This window comes from Crocodylus siamensis, chromosome 15 (assembly GCF_052110815.1).
Source record: "Crocodylus siamensis isolate JL-2025a chromosome 15, ASM5211081v1, whole genome shotgun sequence".
NCBI classification, from domain to species: Eukaryota; Metazoa; Chordata; order Crocodylia; family Crocodylidae; genus Crocodylus; species Crocodylus siamensis.
The window spans coordinates 43,473,748-43,495,321 of NC_143409.1; the positions used below are offsets into that span (position 1 = coordinate 43,473,748).

At 48.7% G+C, this 21,574-nt stretch overlaps 1 protein-coding gene across 1 annotated transcript in view; it reads left to right on the forward strand.

The window, feature by feature from the left end:
- The window catches only part of HCN4 (hyperpolarization activated cyclic nucleotide gated potassium channel 4), a 153,026-nt gene that overhangs the window by 84,084 nt on the left and 47,368 nt on the right, over positions 1 to 21,574 (forward strand). Inside the window, exons 3-4 of the mRNA XM_090028655.1 lie at positions 5,262 to 5,423; positions 15,134 to 15,352. Of these exons, the coding sequence (XP_089884781.1) occupies positions 5,262 to 5,423; positions 15,134 to 15,352 (381 nt within the window). The remainder of the gene's footprint in view (positions 1 to 5,261; positions 5,424 to 15,133; positions 15,353 to 21,574) is intronic.

Consider the following 21,574-nt stretch of genomic DNA (forward strand, 5'->3'; position numbering starts at 1 on the left):
TTCTCCAGTTTATCTAAATAGGTTTAGAAAAAAAATGTTTAGCTGATATAGCTCAGTCTTAAAGAGAGCAAGACCTTGGTTCCCAAACCTCTGGCCAAGCCTCTGGCCCAATTAGGTCATCTTAAATGAGCAATCCAGGCTGAAATGAGCAGTTAAGGATTGTCCCAGTACAGGGCAGGCCTGGTGAGTAATAGAGCTGGTCGCAATGTATTTGGTATTGTTTGTGCTGGCAAGCTTTCAAACCCGCATCACTAAGACCCATGTGGATGTCTCGCTAGAGGCAGAGAGCCCAGACAAGGCACTTTGATAACTAAAAGCTGCCTTATAGGGGTGGTTTCTCAGTCCTGCTGCAATGCTTTGCAGTCTCTCTCCTAGTGCTGTCCTTCTATGAGACATTACCAAGTCCCCTTTGGCTGAGTACAGCCGACTTTCATAGCTGGGATTCCCTAGTCACAACCTTTTTTGGACAGCTACAAGTCGAGGACATTGGCTCTGTCAGACACTGCCCAGAGAAACATAAGGTCAGAGACTGAGAATGAGCTGTTTTTCCTCCTCCAAGCCTCAGTCGCTCCAATCACAAGCAGCTGAAAGACTGAGAGCATGGACAATCCAGGGAGCTGCCAGGCTCGGGGACCCAGTGCAGGGGCTGGGTGTACAAGCAGGGAAGGGAGCCTGGAAGGTCACCACTGATGACAATACAACTACAGCAGGTATCCCCGGCACAGTGGGACTGCTACTCGAGACTGCCCCTTGCCCATCTCTGCCTGGCAAGGCAGAGTCATAGGTGAAACAGCAGCTTTGAAACTCTCTGATAAGCAGTTGGGGTCTGTATTTCCTACAACTGGAGAGACATTCACAATGGGGATGTCATGTCAGTCAAGAGCCTTCACCCCAACCCCTTGCTGTTATTGCTGTACTCCCAAAGAGTGAGTGTTTTTCTCATTTGCCCCTTTGGGTGAAGGTATTTCATGAACGGACAGCCCTGGAGGCTGCTGCCTTCTGCCCGTAGAACAGATACAGCAGCATGGGAAATGTCTGCATTGGCTTGTTGACAAGCTTCCTCTGTGATCAGCTCTGAGGTGGAAAGGGCAATTCCACACGGCCGTTTGAGCCTTTGGTCGGGTGCTGAGACTTGTGCCAAGGAGCCCGGGGGGGAGAAGAGGGGATGAACAAACAGCTTCTCTAGTGAAGGTAGATGTGTGTCCACCAGGTGAGCTGAGACTCCCAGATCAGTGGGTTCACACTGCCTTCTGAGCATGCATCAGATAGCAAAAGCTTTCCTTCCCAGCTGAACTGGAATACATCCAAAACCCCAGCTGAGAAGTGAAAAGCTCTGTATATCTCTCTACCAGCCCCCAGAGCCATCCGTTTCCCAAGATTTTTTATTTGTCATTTTTGAGAAATTAAAGAGAAAAGGCTCTTCCTAAATCTGACACCAGACCTCTCTCTCCCCACGGGCAGAAGTCCTAGACATGAAGCAGGACTCTCCATAGGAGAGGAAATGCCACTCATTCTGTAAAACCCTGCCAAGGAAAAATACCTTTTACCAATCGTAGCTTTGAGCTTCATTAAAAGACCAGCCCCTGATTGGCTTTTGATTATGCCAGATTCCATTCAAACCAGTCAAATTATTCTTTATGATTTATTTGTACAACTTTAACATGTCAAGTCAGCCAAAACGAGTTAGGTTGCTTAGAATAGTCTGTCGTGTAGGACTGTGGGCACTTCCTGCTTGTGTCAGAAATGCTGTTAAAATGTTTTTTCTTACATTTTTTTGGCTCCGTTCTATCTGGCAATACCCTACAAACAGAGGAAGCTATAAAGAGGGATTAATGAGGGGAGCAGAAACAGTGAAACAACTGTCTGTCTCACTGCCTACCTCTATTTATTTAGGGCCCATTGCAATAATAACAGAGCCTCTCACAGTCTTTTAATGCATTTATCCTCAAAGCAACCCTGTGCGGTAGGGAAGTTGCTACTCTCTTATTGCAGAACTGATGCACAGAGAGACAGTGACTTGCCAGGAAAGTCTGCTGAAGAGCAGGTAACAGAACCGTGCTAGTTGATTCCAACATGCAGTTGAGGACAATGGCTTCATCCTTACAAGCAAGAGAGCAGTGAAATAAGGCTGTGCTTCAAAAATGTTTATCACCTGGTAAGTACTATGGTTGATTCTTTCAGCCTTTGTTAATTATTGCAGTATTGGCTCCTGTTTACCAGATGAAATGAAAATGTCTTTTCATTCTTACGTCACGTTTCTAGCATAGCTCAGCAAGGTGCATTTAGGGGGTTTCTGTCCCTCTGAAGAATTGAGTCTAGATCGAACTAAAGCTATAAAGGTGAGTGAGGAGTGAGGTAGGTGGGTGTCACTGGGAACCCACCACCTGATTCAGTGTGACTGTAAGGCAGCCTTTGCTAGGAAAAGCCCAAGAGTGTGATAGCAGTGGAGCTGCAACTCAGGGTGGAGACCCCTCTGACTGCGGTCTGTTAGGAAGATGGTAATGGCTGGAGAGGTGAAGGTTAGAAATGAGATGCATTACCAGACTTGGGTGTGGAGAGCCCAGGGCTGGACTAAGACCCCAACGTGCGTGGGCAATGCTGTAGGTAGACAGGATCATACCCATCTAGAGTGAATCTCTTGCCTTGCCAGTGTCCTGTCCATGCTGTGCCTGTTTCTCAGTGGTGCCATTCAGCTCTTCCTGTTCCTTGGCATTGAACTCAGTTAAAATAAGTTAAGAAATGTTGTGAACAGATTGTGGGCTAATCTGTGAAACAGTCGGGCTGTGCATAGTTTCACACTGTGGGGAGTGGGAAGGAGGCCTCCTGATGAGGGGCAACAGACACATTTGGTGTGAGGCAGCTGATGGTGAGAAGTCTGCACACTCCAGTCACATACGTCTGTCTAAATATTTCATTCCCCTGCTGGCTGCAGCAGCATCCCTGCACATGGAGAGCAGCATTCAACATTTCCCTAGGCCACGCTCCAGGGCTTGAGGGGCAAGTGGAGCTCGGTCATGAATGTGATGCCTCCATCCATCCTTGGTCTGCTACAAATTGCCATGGCAACCCATTGGCACAGAGAGCGGATGCAGATGTGTTTGGGCTGGGGTGGAAATACCTCTGTTCACTGTGTGAAGGAGCATGATGAGACTTACATGCTATGGGAGCAAGGGCTGTCTCCTTCCTGAATCCAGTGTTGGCCAGCTTTACTAGAGAGGCTGATATATCCTGCAGCAGTGTTGTTTCTCACTGGCCACAGTTAGTTCAAGAGTAAGCCTAACATGGCTGGGCAGCTAGCTGAAAGTCACAGCTCTGTAGCTTCGAGCAGAATCTGACGCAGTTTCTCTATAGCAATGGTTCTCAAACTGGGGCACATGGCACTTTCCCACAGGGTATGTGCTTAAATAATAATAATGGTGGTGGAGCTCCTGACTGGTGAGTAATGGCACTGTCATGCATTGGCATCAGTGTCATCACTCCTAAGGAATAAACTAGCAGAGACATGTTGGGTGAAGTGGGTATAAGCGCTGCAGCAGTATTTTGCTGATAAAGGGGTATGCGGTGATGAAGGGTTGAAAACCACTGATCTACAGCAAGCGGCTTGTTTAATCAGGGTCTATGCCGACAGAAGCTGAAGGGTGTCCCTAATTTTGGAAGAATAGGCATATACTGCTCTATCTAGCTCCAAACCGGCTGTATGAAAAGGTGTACTACGGCATGCTGGGTCTTGGAGTCCACCTCAGGCAGCAGATCTGCAATAGAGGCATGGGAAACTTTGCTGCAGGTTCTAAAGTATGTGTCAGGGATGCATGTGGTAGCCGTGCTGGTCTGAGACAAAAAGAAATACAAAACTCTAAAACTCTTGGTTCAGAGATGTTGCCTTTTATTAGACCAGATTTCTTAGTTGGTTTAATAAAAGGTATCGTCTTTGAACCAAGAGCTTTAGAGTTCTGCATTTCTACAATGCATTGCATTTAGCCATGCTTTGCTGAGGCCCTCTTCTCCATCCACCCACAATTGTGCCTCATGCTGTGGCTGTCGCTACCGAGCAGGGCACTGAAGAGACCCAAGGAAGACCCAGAGTCTCCAGAACGCTACCTGTTCCTAGGAGATGGTGTCCACCAGGTAGGCAGCCACCCATGATGCACAGGCTTCTGGGTGCACTTTACTTTTGACTACAGTAGTGGGGAGGATATTTTGGCCCTGTTGTAACTTCGACAAGTAGCTGCAGAGAGCCAGTTGCATCTCCTGACTAAAGGCTGCTGAATGCTCTCTGGTTCAAAATGAAGATCTTTATATGAGGCCCCTCATGTTAACCAAGGACTGAGTGCAGTCTAGGCCCGTTCTGCCATCCATCCTTCTTCCCTGGCAACCTCACCTCCTCCTCCTCAGGTGAGAAGTAAAGGGGGTAGCTCATGTCGGAGGCAACTATGGAGAATTATCCCTTGGAAACCTCCGGCTGGTGTAAGGTGACTCTGTGCTATGTGAATAAATGCTGGGACACATATGAAAACATCTGCCCTGAAGGGTTTATAATCTACAAGGCCAGAAATCAAAAGCGGGGGCAGGCAGGAATTACCTCCCTAGCTGTTCCCCAGAGAGATGTAATGAACAAATGAATTGTCAAAGAGCAGATGTTGCTCACAAAATCGCTCACGTCCTAGTTATTTTGCAAAATGGGTTGGAAAACGGTTTTTTTGCAAACAAAATGAAATTTTGATGAAAAATAAAGTGGCAGGGCGGGGTGTGGGGGGATAGTGGGTGGTTAAACCCATTTTCTGACTGGCTCCACTAATTTGTCTGTAATGACTGATCCCAGCCAAGAGAACCAACCTAGCTTTGCCTTGAGATGCCTTCAGCCTACTCCCTTGTGTCACAAACTGGGGTATGCATGTGCCTGCCAGGAACCAGAGGCTTTCTTGAGGGCCTGAGAGAGAAAGGCATGGGAAAGCAGAAGGGGAAAGGGAAATATAGATGGCGGCAGAGGAAAAAGAGACAGGAAGACTAACTCTGCCATCTCTCTGAGGCTCATGGGGAAGTGTGAGTGTGGTTGTAAAGACACAACATGCCCCTTCTTGTTATCCATAGCTGGGAATCCTACAGCTACACAGCAGACAACCTTCAAAGGGGTCCTTTGCTCCAAAACTGTATGGGTGTGTCATGGTGGAGCATGGCTCGTGGCCCTGGGTGCTTGGTGTCTCCTTGCAGTGTTGGGCTGGCAGGGGAGCCACGTGCTAACCACCTTCTGTCGGCCCTTGCAGATCTTCCACATGACCTATGACCTGGCGAGCGCAGTGGTGCGGATCGTCAACCTCATCGGCATGATGCTGCTGCTGTGTCACTGGGACGGCTGCCTCCAGTTCCTGGTGCCCATGCTGCAGGACTTCCCTGATGACTGCTGGGTGTCCCTCAACCGCATGGTGGTAAGTGCCCAGTCTTTGACCCTTCTCTCCCCTTTCCCCTCCCCACCAAAAAAATCATTCCCAAAAGCCCCTGTAACCAAGCAGCTCTGTTCTGGTCACCCCCACCATCCGCAGACACGTAGCATCTCCCAACCTGTCCAGCAGCCCTACTCCTCCTCCCACTACTCTCCCTTCCTCATCTCTCCAGTCATCCCCTAGGGTCTTGGCATTGGGACGGGAGATGGGATGCCCTTTGGAGACTCCTCTGTGGTGCGGGAGGCAGAGGATTGAGGAGCTAGACACCAAGGGGGCAGAGCCGCACTGGAGCCTGCTCCTGGCCGTACACAGAAGTTGGGAGCCTGGCTCCCCCTACTGGCAGGAGAGGGCAAGGGGAAGGCTTCGAGGAAAAGAGCTACACCAACCAACCCTCTTTTGTGCAGGGAGCTGGCAATGGTAAGTCCAGGGAGGCCAAGTGACTCCCCTTAAGGGAAAGCCTGGGTCTAAACCACCATTCAACTTCCTTGGCACCACTCCTGCTGCAGCCTGGACATCATCATTCAACCTGCTTGGTGCCCAGGTGTAAGACAGGTGTGTTTGCCCTTCCCCCTGCCCATCTTATGGACTGCTGTGCACAGTAAATCCAGGCTTGCATCACACCTGGAGAATAAACCACACTGAGCAGCACTGTGACTTCCCCTGCAAGGAGCAATATCTCGGCCTCCTAGCAATAGCCGGGGCTATTTTGCAATCTGCCCTGTTTGTTATGGGTGAGATATATAACATATGGTAAGTGGCCAGTGAGCTCATGGTGCCTTTCAAAATTTGTTGGGGAATTCAGGATCCTTTATTCAAAGGGACAATGTCCAGTTGATTAAGCAAAAAAACTGACAAACCTTAAAAATCGCTTCTTATTACAGCTCTTAACTCCTGGATTCTCTCAGCCAATTTCTTCTTAAAAATCAGGCACTGATGCAAAAAGAAACTCCAAATTAAAAAGGACTGCTAGCTTCCCCTACCTCCCTGGAGCGGCGCTGTGGGCACGTGCTGCCTGTACCCCTGCTGAGTTTGCAGCCACAAGCCTTCATTTCCTGGGGGTTCATTTTGCTCTTACTGCTCTAGCAGTTGTTCACCTCCTGTTAGTGAAAGGTGCCAGAGTGATGGAAATAGAGCCCAGAGTCCTTTATTTAGGTACAGAAGAAGCACAACATGGGTAGTATCTGTATAATTGTGCTGCCCTTTTTATTTTGATAGCAACTAGAGAGTCCCATTGTGTGTTGGTTGTCTTACAGGCATCAAGGGACGGGCCTTTGCCCTGAAGAACCTACAGTCTAAACAGGACGAGATAGCCTTAGGCGAAAGACGCGCACAGAAGAGGAGTGAGTTGCCCAAAGTTATGGCAGGGCTGGGATTTGAACCTACATTTCCTGGCTCCCAGAGCCCCAGTCACTGGATCACATGGCTCTTCCCTGGCTGAAGTATCTCTAGCTTCCCTCAGTTATGGTATCCCTACAGGTGTTGAAAGGTGGCTGTGTCTCTTTTGCTAGTCAGTACTGACCCTGCCAGGAGAGTTTAATGGTCCCCAAGAACTGAAAGGAGACTAAATGTGCTGAGCAGCCCTTAAATGGGAGCAGCTTTTATGCAGTTCTCACTCCCAAGCTTAGTGGGGGGAAGGCTTTGCCCCCTATTACCACCCTCCTATAAACAGCCTGGCACTACAGAGCCACGGCAGGACCTGGAGGGAGCTGCAAATCCAGACACACGTGAGGAACGTGCTGAATTCAAAGGCCAGCTCAAAGGAGCTCAGAACCAAACTGCAAGGTGGGGAGAAGAGATTAGAGGCATAGGGCGTGCAGGGAATGAGGAGGTATTCCAGGCTGATTGATGTGAAGCCCCACATCTGGGGAAAGGCAGGAAACAGCAGGGATGGAGCCAGTTTTAGAGAAGGGATGGTCCAGGGCTTAAAGGAGACCTGGGTCCTTGTCCCTGCTCTGCCACAATCTCCTCTTGTGTCCTGTGTGACAAGTTACTTAGCTTCCTTCTGCCTAAGCTCCCCAAGTATATGAAAGGGATAATAGCCCTGCCTTATCTCACAAGGGGCTGTTGAGGATATGGCCATGGGAACCTCCATGCGACCTATGATAGCCTTGGTGGTGGGAAGAGGCAGGTATCCTGTAGACCCATAGGCTCTCAGAGAGTGAGAGGCAAATTGGATATGGGTCTGCAGAGCTGTTGTTGGACATGCAATGGCTCCCAAGCATGTGATCCATCCCAGGTTGCTGAAGGACATGGAGATGCTCAAGGCTGTGAAGCCTGACAAGACAGCTTGTGTCACCCAGAGCAAAGATGAGCAACAAATATACCAGAATGAGAGCATGAGATGCATGAAGAGGGAGGGAGCTAAATTTATATAGCCTAAAAAAAGCACAAGCTGGGGCAGGACAGGATAAGAGTCTATAAATACTGCCAAGGTATCCGTGTGACGGAAGGAAGGGATGATTCTCAGCCATGACTCCTGCCATCTTCTGAGACTAAGGGAGCATCATGTTAGTCTAGGTGGCAGGAAACTGTTCTTAGCAGCAAGAGTCAGTGAGCAGGGGAAGTGCAGGATGCCAGCGGGAGGAGATCATGGCTGAGATGGCAGAAGGTGCTGTGCCCCCGGGGACCTGCCTGGTGCAGACAGTCAGACTGGGAGTGGCAGTCCCTAGAGCCTCCAAGCATGCAGATAACTTCTCATGTGTATTTTCTTTTTGTGTCTTAATCAAGTCAACATGTTTTCCACGCTTTCCGTACAACAAAATCTAAAAATGAAAGCAACCAGCCCAGAAACAGAGTTTCAGAAAACCCAATGGACTTTTCTAGGGGAGTGTAGAGGCCTCTCTGGTGCCCTATATGACTGCAAAGCACAGCCACTGTAGCAGTCCCTGGAAAACCCTACCTGCAGAAAGCTTAACCAGTGGGTTTAACTAACGAGAGCAATTAGCTGTGCTGGAATCCTGATGATTAGTTCTCATAAGCGGATTTGGACCTCCCATTTCTTGAGAAGGCGAATGCTTCCAAACTCTCCAACTGCCATCGTGTGTCTGTGGGCCGGGCCAGCAACAGAGGCAGGATGAAATTATCAGCGCAATTATTTGCTAATATTCCACAGTGAAGAAATAACAAATGAGACAGATTGCTAATTCAGTTGATGACATTAAAACTGTGGTTGTCCCAGTGATTTGAAAGACTTTGGAGTCAGGTCCTCTCTGGTGGGCTACAGAATGGACCCATTAGAGACCCAAATTGCATATAGAAAAATTGGAGCTTACTCAGTGATCTGCAAAGTCAAGTTGGGGGAATTCTCTGCCAGACCAGTCAAAACCCCGAGGATGAGCATGTTTGTTGCATGTGAGGAATTGCCCTTCCCGGCTGCACCAAGGTCTAGATTCTTCGGCACGTGCGGGGAGATCAACCACATGACTCAGAAATGGCAGGGGAGGCTGTTTCCAGTATTAGTTGCTCAGCCTCAGTCTCAGGGTAGCAGTGTTAGCTTCCCTGCAGGGCACTTTATCAAAAAAGGGAAAATACCAGTGAGACCTGCATGGAGGCATCTCCATAGGACCCTGCTTGACAGTTCCTAATTCATAGATTCATAGATGCTAGGGTCGGAAGGGACCTCAATAGATCATTGAGTCCGACCCCCTGCATAAGCAGGAAAGAGTGCTGGGCCTACATTACCCCAGCTAGATACACATCTAGCCTTCGCTTGAAGACCCCCAGGGTAGGGGAGAGCACCACCTCCCTTGGGAGCCCGTTCCAGACCTTGGCCACTCGAACTGTGAAGAAGTTCCTCCTAATATCCAATCTAAATCTGCTCTCTTCTAGCTTGTGGCCATTATTTCTTGTAACCCCTGGGGGGGCCTTGGTGAATAAATACTCACCAATTCCCTTCTGTGCCCCCCGATGAACTTATAGGCAGCCACCAGGTCGCCTCTCAACCTTCTCTTGAGGAGGCTAATCACAGAAGTCAGGTCTCCACTAAGACCTGAATGCTGCTGAAAGCACATGGCCAGACTGCCTGGTATTGCACTGAGCAGATACATCCTTCAGGAGAGGCAAGTATCCCCCCGGTCAGATATGGTGACCTTGCCTATGAAATATTAATGGTCTTCCCCCTTGCCACATGAAGGCTGAGTGAAGAGATCAGCTCCCTCCCTCCTGCAGCAGGAAGGGAGCCTGATCCCATCTGTATGCTAAAGGCACATAGCTCCCGAATGAATCTCCCTGGGGATGCTCAGCTCTCGCCATGCATCCAGACTAGCAGGCCAGCTAACCGGCACATGCCCTCCCTGCCTTGCTCTAGGATGTCTGGGCAGCTGAAGACCCACTTTTATCAGTAGGGGGAGGGAAGTCTTTGGTTCTCTAGTTTTATGGGGTCTTTCAGTGTGTGAAGGCTGCTAGCAGCGCTGACTAAAGATTAGCAAAAAACAGGCATATGCTTGTGCAAACCTCCCTGAGGTGTCTTACTCAGCCGTTGCATCTCAGCCATGCTAGTCCAATCCCTGTAGCTGCCCTGATCCACTTCAATCCAGACCTGCGGCTCCTCTCTCCCTAGCCCTGCACTTCTACCAGTTCCTGCTCCGTGAGCTATCTCTGGTTTCAGCTCGGGGCCCATGACTCACAGTTGAGCAGTTGTGGTACCACTCAGTAGCGCACAGTGATGTTTGGAAACTTTATCCAGTGTCTGACAGCTCAGAAAAAAAAAACCATTGTGTAAGCTGTACTCTCTAGCAGGGTCAGGCAGGGACAGTGCAGGGCCCTGGGGCCTGATTTAGGCACGCAGGGGCAGTGCGGCACATGGAGTCCGATCTGGCCCCACATCATTCATTTGGCCCATAGGGCCAAAAGGTTGAGCACTGCTCTAGCGAATGCCAAACAGTGATGCTGTCACCAGATAGGCTCATTGCCAAGGTGAAGCTGGAAGTTTCATAAAATATGGCCAAAGCAAAATAATGTGGTTGGGGTTGGGGGCAGGGCAGGGGTTTCATTACACTGTGATTAGGTCGTAAGAGGGGCTTGGTGTGGAGTGGAATACCTCACCTTTGGAATAAGAGCTTTCAGGAAACCATTGCCTCCCTCTGTAAGCAAACACTGAAGTTAGCTGTGTTTTCTTATCTCTAGGCACATGTTTTTAGCCAGTGGGAAGCCCAGTCTTGCTGATGATGATTTGTCCTCTGAATGCCGTGAAATGTTAGTGGCACAAGTTTGGGTGACCAAAGGGTCCATCTCTTTGCCTGTGGACTGTGATCTCCTCCTGCCCAGGGGCTTGGCAGCTGTTATCTGAGCATCCTTTCATCTCGCTCTGATCTTCCACAGTGATAGATTTGCTCAGTCACTTGCAACGGGATGCCCCTCCAGCACCACCAGTGTCCCCTAAGCAATGACACCCAATCCCTTCAGCGACTTCTTCAAACTGTGCTGAAGGGATATTTGAGCAGGAGTAGGTAGGCCAAGCAGATTATGGGACACTCAACAAGGCCAAAACATGTTATCTCCTCCATGCAGATGCTTCCTGAATAATAGGAGCATGTTCTAAAGCAGGTTAACCTCAGATGTGCCCTCAAGTCTGCACACATCCCTGAAGCAGGTTCAGACAATTCTGCAGATCAGTTTTCTATTGCTTTAAATGTATTTAATGGGGAAAGGCCATGTTTATACATGTGAGCTGCACTGCTTGTCACCGTCTCAAGAGAGTTCAAGTAATACTAGCCCCCTTCTCTAGCTGAAATTATACTAGTATGGAGGTGCTTATACAGGTTATCTATTACCCTACAAGGAGAAGGATTGAACTGTACCAGTTCTCTTTATAAAACAGCCATGGCTACCATAGGCTTTGTAGACTACAGCACCTGGGTGAAGTCTAAATGCACAGTTGGGGATTGAGGGTGTTGACTAGGGGAAAGCTCAGCCTCACCCCAGGCACCCAGGAGCGCTTCTGGGAGGAGACTGGACTGCAGTTGGGTAATGAGCTAAGGTTTTCTTAATGTGCATCATTGAATGGTTGGAACAAGAGAGCAGGCCTAATGGTGGCCCTATATAGCAGTATAAATGTACCCTAATGACCCAGATGTGCCCAGTGAGGAGCACCTTCTGCAAAGTGCTGAGCCCTCTATGCTTACTGAGCTCACCAAGCACTCAGCAGATCCTAAAAGTGCCTGACACCATGAAATGGTTGTGCCCTGGACATCTCACTGTAAGCCAGGGTGTAGCCCTGGTGTTTTGTCCACATCCTAACCTGACTAACCTCAGCATTTCTTCTTAAATTTCCCTTGCAGTTCTATCTGGATGCAGTGCTCTCCACTTCCCATCCTAAACCCAAGTGTAATGTTGCACTCCACTGCCAGGTTAAACCCCAGAAGCAGCCTCTGTGGTGGGTAGGGTGGGTGATTCCCTGTGGTCCTCAGGCCCCTGGGGGTCCTCAGACAGACAGTGTCTAAGGGGTCCTCAAAAGATGACTGTCATCCATCAAAAGCATGTGAATACCCACACTTAGAATTCAAAGGGGTCCAAACCTCCATTTGAAATTTCCAAAGGGGTCCACAAATGAAAAAAGATTGAAAACCAGTGCCTTAGAGACAGGATCTTGTACCAAGATGGGATCTTTCAAGCTGAAAGAGGCTTGAGGAAAGCACAGTAAGAAAACCAGAAAGAAAAAGTTGGTGGAGATGTTTCGTCACCATTCCTCAGTGTGGGGTGAAACTTTCTATTGTCTCCCCTTGGCGCACTGCTCACTGCATGGGGTAGCTGTGCTTCCACTGTACCACCACCCCCGCCCACTCTGGAGCATCTAAAGGCACATGCAGCTACCCCAAACTGGGCCGCCCTGTTTGCTTCTCTGGGTTTGAGGCTGGATACTCCATACTTACTTTATGTTTTTCATCTCCAGTGGTGAATCCTGATTCACAGGCCAGATCATTTCTCCTGGGGTATTTTATATCCTAGGCCTGGGTCTCAGTCAGCAAGTCCCAGATAATCATGGACATGTATGAATGTACCCAACCTTCTTCACTCCCCCCATTCTCCTTCCTTCTCCCCCGCCCCTTTCCTATCTATAGGTACTAATATCCTGCACTTCTGGGTATTCTCAGCTCTTCTGGGTATCAAAGTGCTCACTGCCGGGGCTCCTGTGAAGCTCTTCTGCCCAGCATCAGCATTCTGCTCACTCCCACAGACAAATGACCCACTTTCTCTAATGCAGTTTAATAAAAGAACACGTCCATTCAATGGGGAAGGTTCATTACACAGAGAGGGAAGGGGACTACACAACTGTCTGCCCTTCTGACACAGGTGGCAGCTAGCATTATTGGGGCTGTCAATCTGCTGCCTGCCTTGCAGGTGATGTGCCATGGAAGACAGTGGCTTGGCCAGTGTGACCGGTCCAGCCCACAATCTCAAAACTGCAGTTTGACCTCCGTAATACAGATCGCCAGCAAAGTGTGGCTGGGGTAGGTCTCGTAATAAGGGAGCGCATGTGATGCTGCATAAGCAGTGGGGCTTTGTAAAGTGATGGCTGCATGACTGCTAGAAGGAAGGTGGTACAGGAAAATGGACTGTGGGTAAAATCCTGTAGTAGAGAGAGGAGAATATTCCTTCAGCTAGGATCTTGCTAAGGTGACCCAGCTCTTGACACCTCAGGGTTTAGGTTGCTGCATGGCACAAGACCTCAGTGGTAAAGAAATGTGTCCAGCAGGAGCCTACAATCCTGCCTGGCCAACCTCAGCAAATGGTGGGGCTGGCTGGGGTGGTGGCATCCTGCAGATGGATGCGGTAGCTCAATTCATACTCCCAGGCAAGCTACGCTTCTAAGGAAACCTATCCACAAGCTGACACTCCCATCCACTGAGAGGGTGCAAATGTTGCCTGCCCTTATCTATGCCTGACTCCCTCTGGTTAATTGTTCCTGCTGACACAATGGACGGCCAGTTGTGTAGCAAGTAGGGAACTGAGACAGCAATTGCCACATTGTCTTCTCTGTTGTCTTGATGGCAGGAGTCATTTTCCTATGCAGTAGGTTAAACTAACTCCTCCTTTGTTAGCAAGACAAGCTCAGACAGTTTGGCGCCGGGAAGGAGCTGTATCTTCAAGGGGCTCTGAATGGGTTACTTCTTCTGTGTGCATTTTGCTGCTGTTTTTGTTGCTTTGTCAATTCTCGTTGCAAGTGCTAATCAGGACTGTCATGCATATCGTAATCGAATATAGCCTGGATAAGATTAGCTGGAGTCTTTGTCCACTTGTTTATCTCCAAACAAGGCAGTGATGCTCTCTGGAGGTTTTAAGTCTTCTTGATGGCTCAAAGGTGGCAACACAACACCCTGGCTCTATTTATGATGATTATGCTTCCTAAAAATTTTCCACTGATGTTAGTAACATTAGGAATCCTGGTATAGAAGAGCCTTCTGCCTCTCTGACCCCTTCACTGAGCAGGGTAACATGGTGTTTAAAAACACTGGTGGCCCATCGACACCAGGGCTCTCAGTGTGGCTAACACCAGCAGAGCTGAAGCAATGGAAAGATTTAGGAAGTGTCCCTAATATAGGCATGGTCTCTCCAAAAAGGGGTCATAGAGCTATCTCCTAGATATACTTCACCTAGCTACCAATCAGCCATCCTGCCTTCAAAGACTTTCCAAGCTGCTCTGCCTAATACTATGGCACAGGCAAATCCATAACATTAGCATCTTCTAGGAATGGAAGAGTAATAAATGTGTGGATTTTGCACTTCAGTGAATGGCTACAGCAAAGGTATTTTTTGTGTTCATTGTAATAGCCATGTGCAATGATAGTGCAGTTACAGGGGCCCCAGGATTTGGGGCCAGGACTGATAGCTACCACTACGCAGTCAATGCACCTGGTTTTGGCTTGTAAATTCAAGCTCATCTAGGCAGCCTCTAACTCCACTGCATTCGATCCTCCTTCATTATCTCAGGTCCGGGGTGCTATTGCTGTTCATGTCAGTGCAAGAACAGAGATGGCACAGAATGTCCCCAAGGTGTTATTTGACTTCTCACCATGACAGTGTTTTGCATCCTTGCCATATGGTCACAGGTGCTTGTGCTGTTCCTTGAGAGAAGATACATTTTGCCTTGAAAATAATCCCCTGCCTGGGCAGGAACTTGGCTTTGCCAGTGGCCCTAACCTCCATGGTATATCAGAAATGAGCCCACAAATCTAGAACACAACAAGTCAATGGGCTACCACATTGCTGTCTGGACCCATGTCACTTGTGGGAACTCCTACCTGTTTCCCAGCTTTTGGGTAGAGCAGAAATTGGCTGCAATTTCTATTACCGTACATATGACCCTATGGGACTAACCCAATGCACTGTGGCATATAGCTGTATGCGAGGATGGTACTGTCTCTATTCATCCTGGGTTATTACTGCTTTCACCTCTCTGGATTTCCTTTGTGGAGAATTTGACTGGAAGGAATATATAGGATTTGTATAAAACCCAGCCAAGAATTTCTCCTTTGCCTATAGTTCAGCACCTAAATAAAACGCTCAGTGCTCAACTATATTCAGCGCTCAGCAGTTCTTAGCCATCTGACAATCAAGTCCCTTATTTAGCATCATAAGTGCAGGCTTTGAAGCCTGACATTAGGCATCCATTTTTAAATGCATCTGTCCCAGGGAACACATCCTTGTGTCCTGCAACACTATTTAAGCATTGTCTGTCTATCTGTCTGTCTCTTTAGAATGACTCCTGGGGGAAGCAGTACTCATATGCACTGTTCAAGGCGATGAGTCACATGCTCTGCATTGGGTACGGGCAGCAGGCTCCTGTTGGTATGTCAGACGTGTGGCTTACTATGCTGAGCATGATCGTTGGTGCCACCTGCTATGCCATGTTCATCGGCCATGCCACAGCCCTCATCCAGTCTCTGGACTCCTCACGGCGGCAGTACCAGGAGAAGGTAAGGAACCTGCTTTGGAGCCAGCCCCCTGGGGTTGGTTTGCGCATGGCCTGGAGGCTTAGAGGACTATAAGTCATCGGGGTGAGTGGGTACAGTGAGCAGCTGGAGCTGAGGGGCCACCAGACAGCATAGGGATTATTCATGAGTGTTCATCCAAAGAAAACCCTAACTGATTCTTGGGGGAAACCGGCATGACATAATTAAGGGGACTAACAATGAGGAGGCAAGTTACCATCCCTTTGCCTGTGTCGATAAGGAGATATGATCTGTGTCAGAACCCACTTTTACCTCTTTAAGTCTTGTTTGAAAGCACACTTAAATTTCCAGTAAGTGCTGCGGTCTTTTTAGCTAGCACTTTCTTTCAAGGAAGCCATGCCAAGCCCTCTTGTGTTCACAGGCAGCCCTACAATAACAAACCACCATGCGTCACCCACAGCTCCAGAGTGCCCAGCAGCTGTGTACCTGTCAGGTCAGCCACCTGGCACTGTAGTCTCACAACGTGGTGATGTTGCCATTGCAATACAGTGACATGTCACCAGCTCTGGTGCAAGTGGACAATCTCAAGGCAGGAAGCCTTGAGACATGGTCCCATGATGGGTTTAGTTTGCTTCATGGGGTAGAAATAGATGGGAGCTCTAACATAAGGTGACCCAGCAAAAGCCGTACGTGATTATGCTCTGCTTGGAGAACCCCTGCATGTCTGGAGCATATTGAATAGGGGAGTCTGGTTGCTTCCAGAAATATGCACACTTGCATAGTGCTGGTCAGTAGCTTCTAAGTACCTCCAGACAGGGAGATACATGGCCAGGACATAAAGGTACCCACAGAGCACAAGACCGGTGCCTTCATGTTGTCTAGTGGTCAGAGAGCTAAGAGGGTAATCCTGGCCCTCGTACCAGTTGGTGGGTTGATATCTGGCCAGTGTTTTTTTCAGTCTCCACCTGTAAAACAGGAACCTGTAATTTATCTGAGAAAAGCATCGTATACATCCACAAGTTTCACAGAGGCAAGCTTTAATGAGATATTAGAAGCATGCTAACAGGGAGAAATTGTGGATTCTGGTCTCGAAACCTCCAGGCACGTTGGACCTCGAGGCACAAAGATGAAGACGTGAAAGGTTGTAGAGGGAGTGGTAAACTTGTGTAGCTTGTGGGGAGGGACCAAGCAGGGAGCAAAAGGAAAGAAGAATAGAAATAGATCAGACTTTGGTGGGCAGGACTTTCAAACTGAGGAAGTCTGAACTTGAGCTTGATCCGGAAAGGGAGGGGGAGCTGAGACAAGGATTTGAGGTAATGCTGGACATAATCAGAGCACACAGACAACTGCTGCTGGATTTTGGGTTGATTGGATACAGTATGAGAAGCAATAGCCCTGGTGAAAAACAATCAGAGCTGCCTGTGCAGAAGGTTTATACAAATGTGTTTTAAATAGCATGTAAGTCCAGGACCATGTTCAAATTCAGTGCTTAGTCTGGGGTAACACTTGCAGGGTTGGACTGTAGGGCTCTAAAGACAAGAGCAGATCTTGGCTGTTGGGGTTTAATTCCAGATCATCTCCGCAGCCCTGAGCTGTTGCGGCTAAACTGGCTTTAAGCCAGTGTGGCTGAACATGAGTGGAGGTGTCAATTTAAAGCAGGGCTCCCATATAGAAAGTGCAGCAAACAAGGCAGTTCAATCATCATGGATCCAAACATACAAAGGAAAACCTTTGCCATAACTGTAAGGTAGTGCACATACAGCATAGTGAAAGGTGAGTTTCCTGTGAATTGGACTCACTTGTCCAGTAGTCTCCCAAGAACAAAATTGCAGGGAGTCAATTACATTCAATTTTCTGTTGCAAAAGGGGCAAAAGATGGCCTAAAACAAATACATATTTACTTCCGGCCTTCCTAGAACTGGAATAGCCCTGAATGAAATGAGACCGCTTCAAGAGCTGCAGTTTCGCAAGTCAATTTAGCCCTCCATCCTCCTGGGACAGTGTGTCTGTTGGAGCATATTATAAGCAAAGGACCTCAGCAGGTTTGCAGAATTGATTTGAAGAAACAAGTGGCAGTTTGGAGGCTTGGCCTCAGTCCACCTCTGATCGGGAAGTGGGTCTGCACCTGTCACCAACATGGATGTGTTCAGGCAGTACTCCATGAATCCCTCTTCATCTGACAGTTTCATAGTAGGCTAGTGGCTGGGTGTGGGGATAAGGATGATCTTAGGAGCAGGAAGGCTTGGGAACTTTTGGTGTGACCTTTGCTTTGAAGACAACTTGAACACACCTTTCTTCAGCTTCAAATTTGAATTTACAAAAGAATTTTATGCCAGTTCATACTTTTGCCCAGCCAGCTTGATCCTCCATTGCAGAGACTCACTGCACAAGCAGGGCTTTGAAGGACCTTGACAATAGAAGTCAGGGCAAATCTTTGCTGTCTCTGTGGGAGTAAAACGTGCACAATTTGACCCAGTTTTTGGTGACTGTTAGCCCACTCAAAGTTCTGTCTGTAATTCTTCTCTTATAGTCCTCTTCCCTGCAAATATCTGGGTGCACGCATAGCAACAGACCAGTCCTTCCCATACCCTTGGGACACAAGGCAGCATCGTTAGCTTAATGGTAAGAATAGGGATCTGAAGTGATTTCCTTGAGGTCACACAGGGAACCAGTGGCAGGACCCAAACCTAACCTCAAGATCACCTTCACTCTTGAGAGTGTTTCCTGCCTTTCTCCTTCCCTATGACCATGAGTCCAGCCTGGAAGGATGCCAAATGTGCTGTTTGCCTGGTTATGATGTTACTCAAGTGTCTACAAGTAATTGCTTCACACAGGGTAGGAGAGAGGCAATGTTTCCCCTCTCTGAGAGAAGTTAGGCACATGAATTGCATTCAGGCTTGGGGCCAGTTCTCCAAGGTACTGAGCCCTCCCTGTGAGGGCTAAGTGGCTTCGCTGCCCAGTTTCTTCATTGGGAGCTGATGGCATTCAGCATCTCACAGGATAGGGGCTTGGAAGAGGAACATTGGTTGTTTTCTGCCCTGCCTAGGCACAGTACTTCTTGAAAGGGGCATTGATAGGGAATGGTAGAAAATGTCTGCTGCTAGCTTAGGGAACCAGCCGATTGTGTAAATGTATGATGTAAATGGTGCACGTTCCCTCCACCCCCTCCCCTCCCCCAAGCCATCCTGTCCCCTTCTAGCACTGGAGCAGATGCTGCAGAGCTTTCCCCTTGCTGAATCAGGCCCTTAGGCTGTATTTATTAGGGCTATGAGAAACATCATCATTTTGTTTCAACGTCCGTTTCACCATTTCAAAGGGACAGTGTTTCGTTTCATCGTTTGCTTTCGTTTCCAAGCGCTGTCTTGTTTCGTTTCGTCGAAACTGTTTCACTGTTTCACACTTGTTTTGACGTTTCGCCCATAGGCTACAATGGGGAATCATGAAAATGCCTAAAATGTTGACATTTGTTGCCTGATTCAGATGCAAATTTCAGGGATGGTAGCCCCTTCTGATGGCACAAAGCCTGCCAAGTTTCAAGGAGATAGGTGCAGGGGTTTCTCAGAAACTGCACCTCAAAGTCTTGAAAGCAAAATTCGTGACACTTGCTGACAGTGGCAGCCTCCTGTCATTCGGCACAGATCCAGGGGCTCGCACCCCCAGGAGGGCTGCGGGGCTATGCCAGACTCCTCCAGGGGTGCGGGCCCCCGGTCTGTGCCGTATGACAGGAGGCTGAAAACGTTTCGAGTGCCCTCATTTTGTTTCGAAGCTGTTTCAATGCTTTTTGTTTCATTTCGATTTCGCTGTTTTGAGCTCAAAATGCACCAAAGCAGGTTTGAAACGAAACACTTCGTGCAATTTCACACAGCCCTAGTATTTATCCTGTGAACCCCCATCCCGACTTACCTCCCACCCTACTCCCTTCTCTAGGCTCTGTCCAGCTTTGCTTGTCCCTTCCAGGCTCCTGGAACAGCCCTGCACTCGGGTGCCGAAGGGCAGTGACAAGGAGCTGTCAGCAGAAACCGTCTCAATGACAAATCAGCCACTGCTAATCTCCAGCTCCTTTGGTTCCCCTGCTCTGTGTACCAAGCTACTATATTGATTTCTCTCATCGTCCTACAGCTCAACTGGATGAATATTAATGTAAAGTCGTTATTTCCCTGCCTACACCCCCCACCCCCCAAGACTCTGTAACCTTGAGCCAGCTGGGAGAGCTGAACATGCCACTTACTTTTAAGGAGCCTCTGCATCCCACTGCTTGGAGCGGAGCAGAGAGGGCTGCACTCCCTGGCCACCTCTCCGACTCCAACAGGACTCAAGGAAGTGATGGGAATGACAGGTTTCCTGCAGGGAGCCTCGTTTCTCCTGTGGTGTCTTCTGAGATGGATCTAGTTAAGTGAATGACAAGCTAAGGCTTGCAGCACTCAGCAGTACAGAGCCCAGCATAGCTGCAGTCTCTCTTTCCCAACCCCACCCTCCTTCTCTTAAGTAGAGGTCTTTCTGGTTTCTACACGTTCTCTTCTTAAACCCTCTTTTTTCACATTCGTTCTTCTATCCTCATGGCCATTCTGGGTCCATACTGCTTACTCTTAAGACTGTAAAAGCATATTTACATTGGGTAAAGATTTGCATGCAGCCAGAGACAAAGTTGATGCAGTGCTAAAGGAGCATCTGTGCTCTCCTCTGTCAGTTTTCATGTGCCACCACAAGCTGCTGCCACTTTGGGAATTTGTGGAGGAGGCATTAAAAAAAAGGCATTGAAACTGTGCCATTGCAGAAGGACTTGAGGTCAGACCCCAGCAGTCAAAGCTGGGAGATCCTGCTTAGCTCTCCAGACTGTGTCTCTGGGAACCAGCTCTCCTTCAGGGCTTTTTCTTGTGTCCTCAACCACCCTGAAACGTGTCATTTAGGAAATGACACCCTGGGTTTGAAATGACTGCTAAACATTTGATGTACAACGTTAAAACAAAATGTTTCAGCTTTTCAGATTTTTTTTCTAGCTGACACTGTGTTTGGGTTGAATTTGGCCAATGGTTCTGACCCCTCCCAAACTTCATTTCTTGGTGAATTTACCATTTCCTCAAAAAACAGTCCCACCTAGCACTGGTGATATGGTGCCTCAGAGAGTGGGTCTCAGACGTCCAGCCTGGAGAGCAATGGCTATTTATAAAAGGAAGCTCATGGAGAGCCTGAGTGTGCAACAGGTGCTCAAGTGTGGATGGGTCCATCCTAGTGACTTTAGTGGGTCTGTGGGTGCTTACAAGATTGCTTGAGAGCATTGGACCACATGGATGTATGTGGCATTCAGGGTTTGCATGAACCTGGAAAGTGGGGAACTAGCTGCATATGCAACAGGTACTCAGCCAAACTTTGGAAACCCCTGCAGACCATGTCACTGGTAATCTGTGGTATAACTCCTCCATTGTTAATGAATTTACACCAGGGATTAATTTTGTCTGAGGCATTATGCTTAAAGCTGACCTGCTGACATTTCTTGTTCCCAGGAGGCAGTCTGTCACTTCTGTCCCTGTAACCATCTATCCTGAACTTAATGCATGTATGCATGTGTGTGGACATGTGTGGTGTATCTTTGTTGCACATATGTGAGCTCTGTGCATTTGCACGGAGAGCAAAATGCCCTTGTCATTAGCAATTCACTCCTTCCCAGTGAGAGGATGTCAAACTTCATTATCAGTTTTCAAATCCATTTTTGCACCTGAGTGGTAAAAGAAAAAAATGATAATGCAGAGAGCTGAGTCGCCCTGCTGAGCTGTGACCCCGGCGCGAACCAGCGGAGTCCGCTGGGCAGGCGCTGATTAGAATCGCGCAGGCTCTTTCTTCCCTACCCCCGCCTGCCTGTTCCTGCAGTCAGCTTTCTGCCTTACAGCTCTCCTGTTCATGCACAAAAAGGAGCCGTGGCATTCCCTGAACCCACTGCACCTCTCAACATGCGTGGGATGTATTTCCAGTGTGAGGTGCAGGGGGGTGGGGATCAAGTACAACAGGGTTTTCCAGCTGGCAGCCCACCGGCTGCATGTGGCCCATGGGGGTTAAATTGCAGCCTCTGGGTTTCCACATTGCTCCTGCATTGCTCCATCTGCAGCTAGTCTCCAGGCCCCCTCCCCCTCCAGCTTTCCCTGCTCTGCTCCGGGGCGTGGGGCAGTGCAGTGCAGCTCATGCTGGGGCATGAAATGTGTGGCTCCGGGGGCCCATGGGCTCTGCTAAAGCAAGCTGCAGGACATGTGGCCC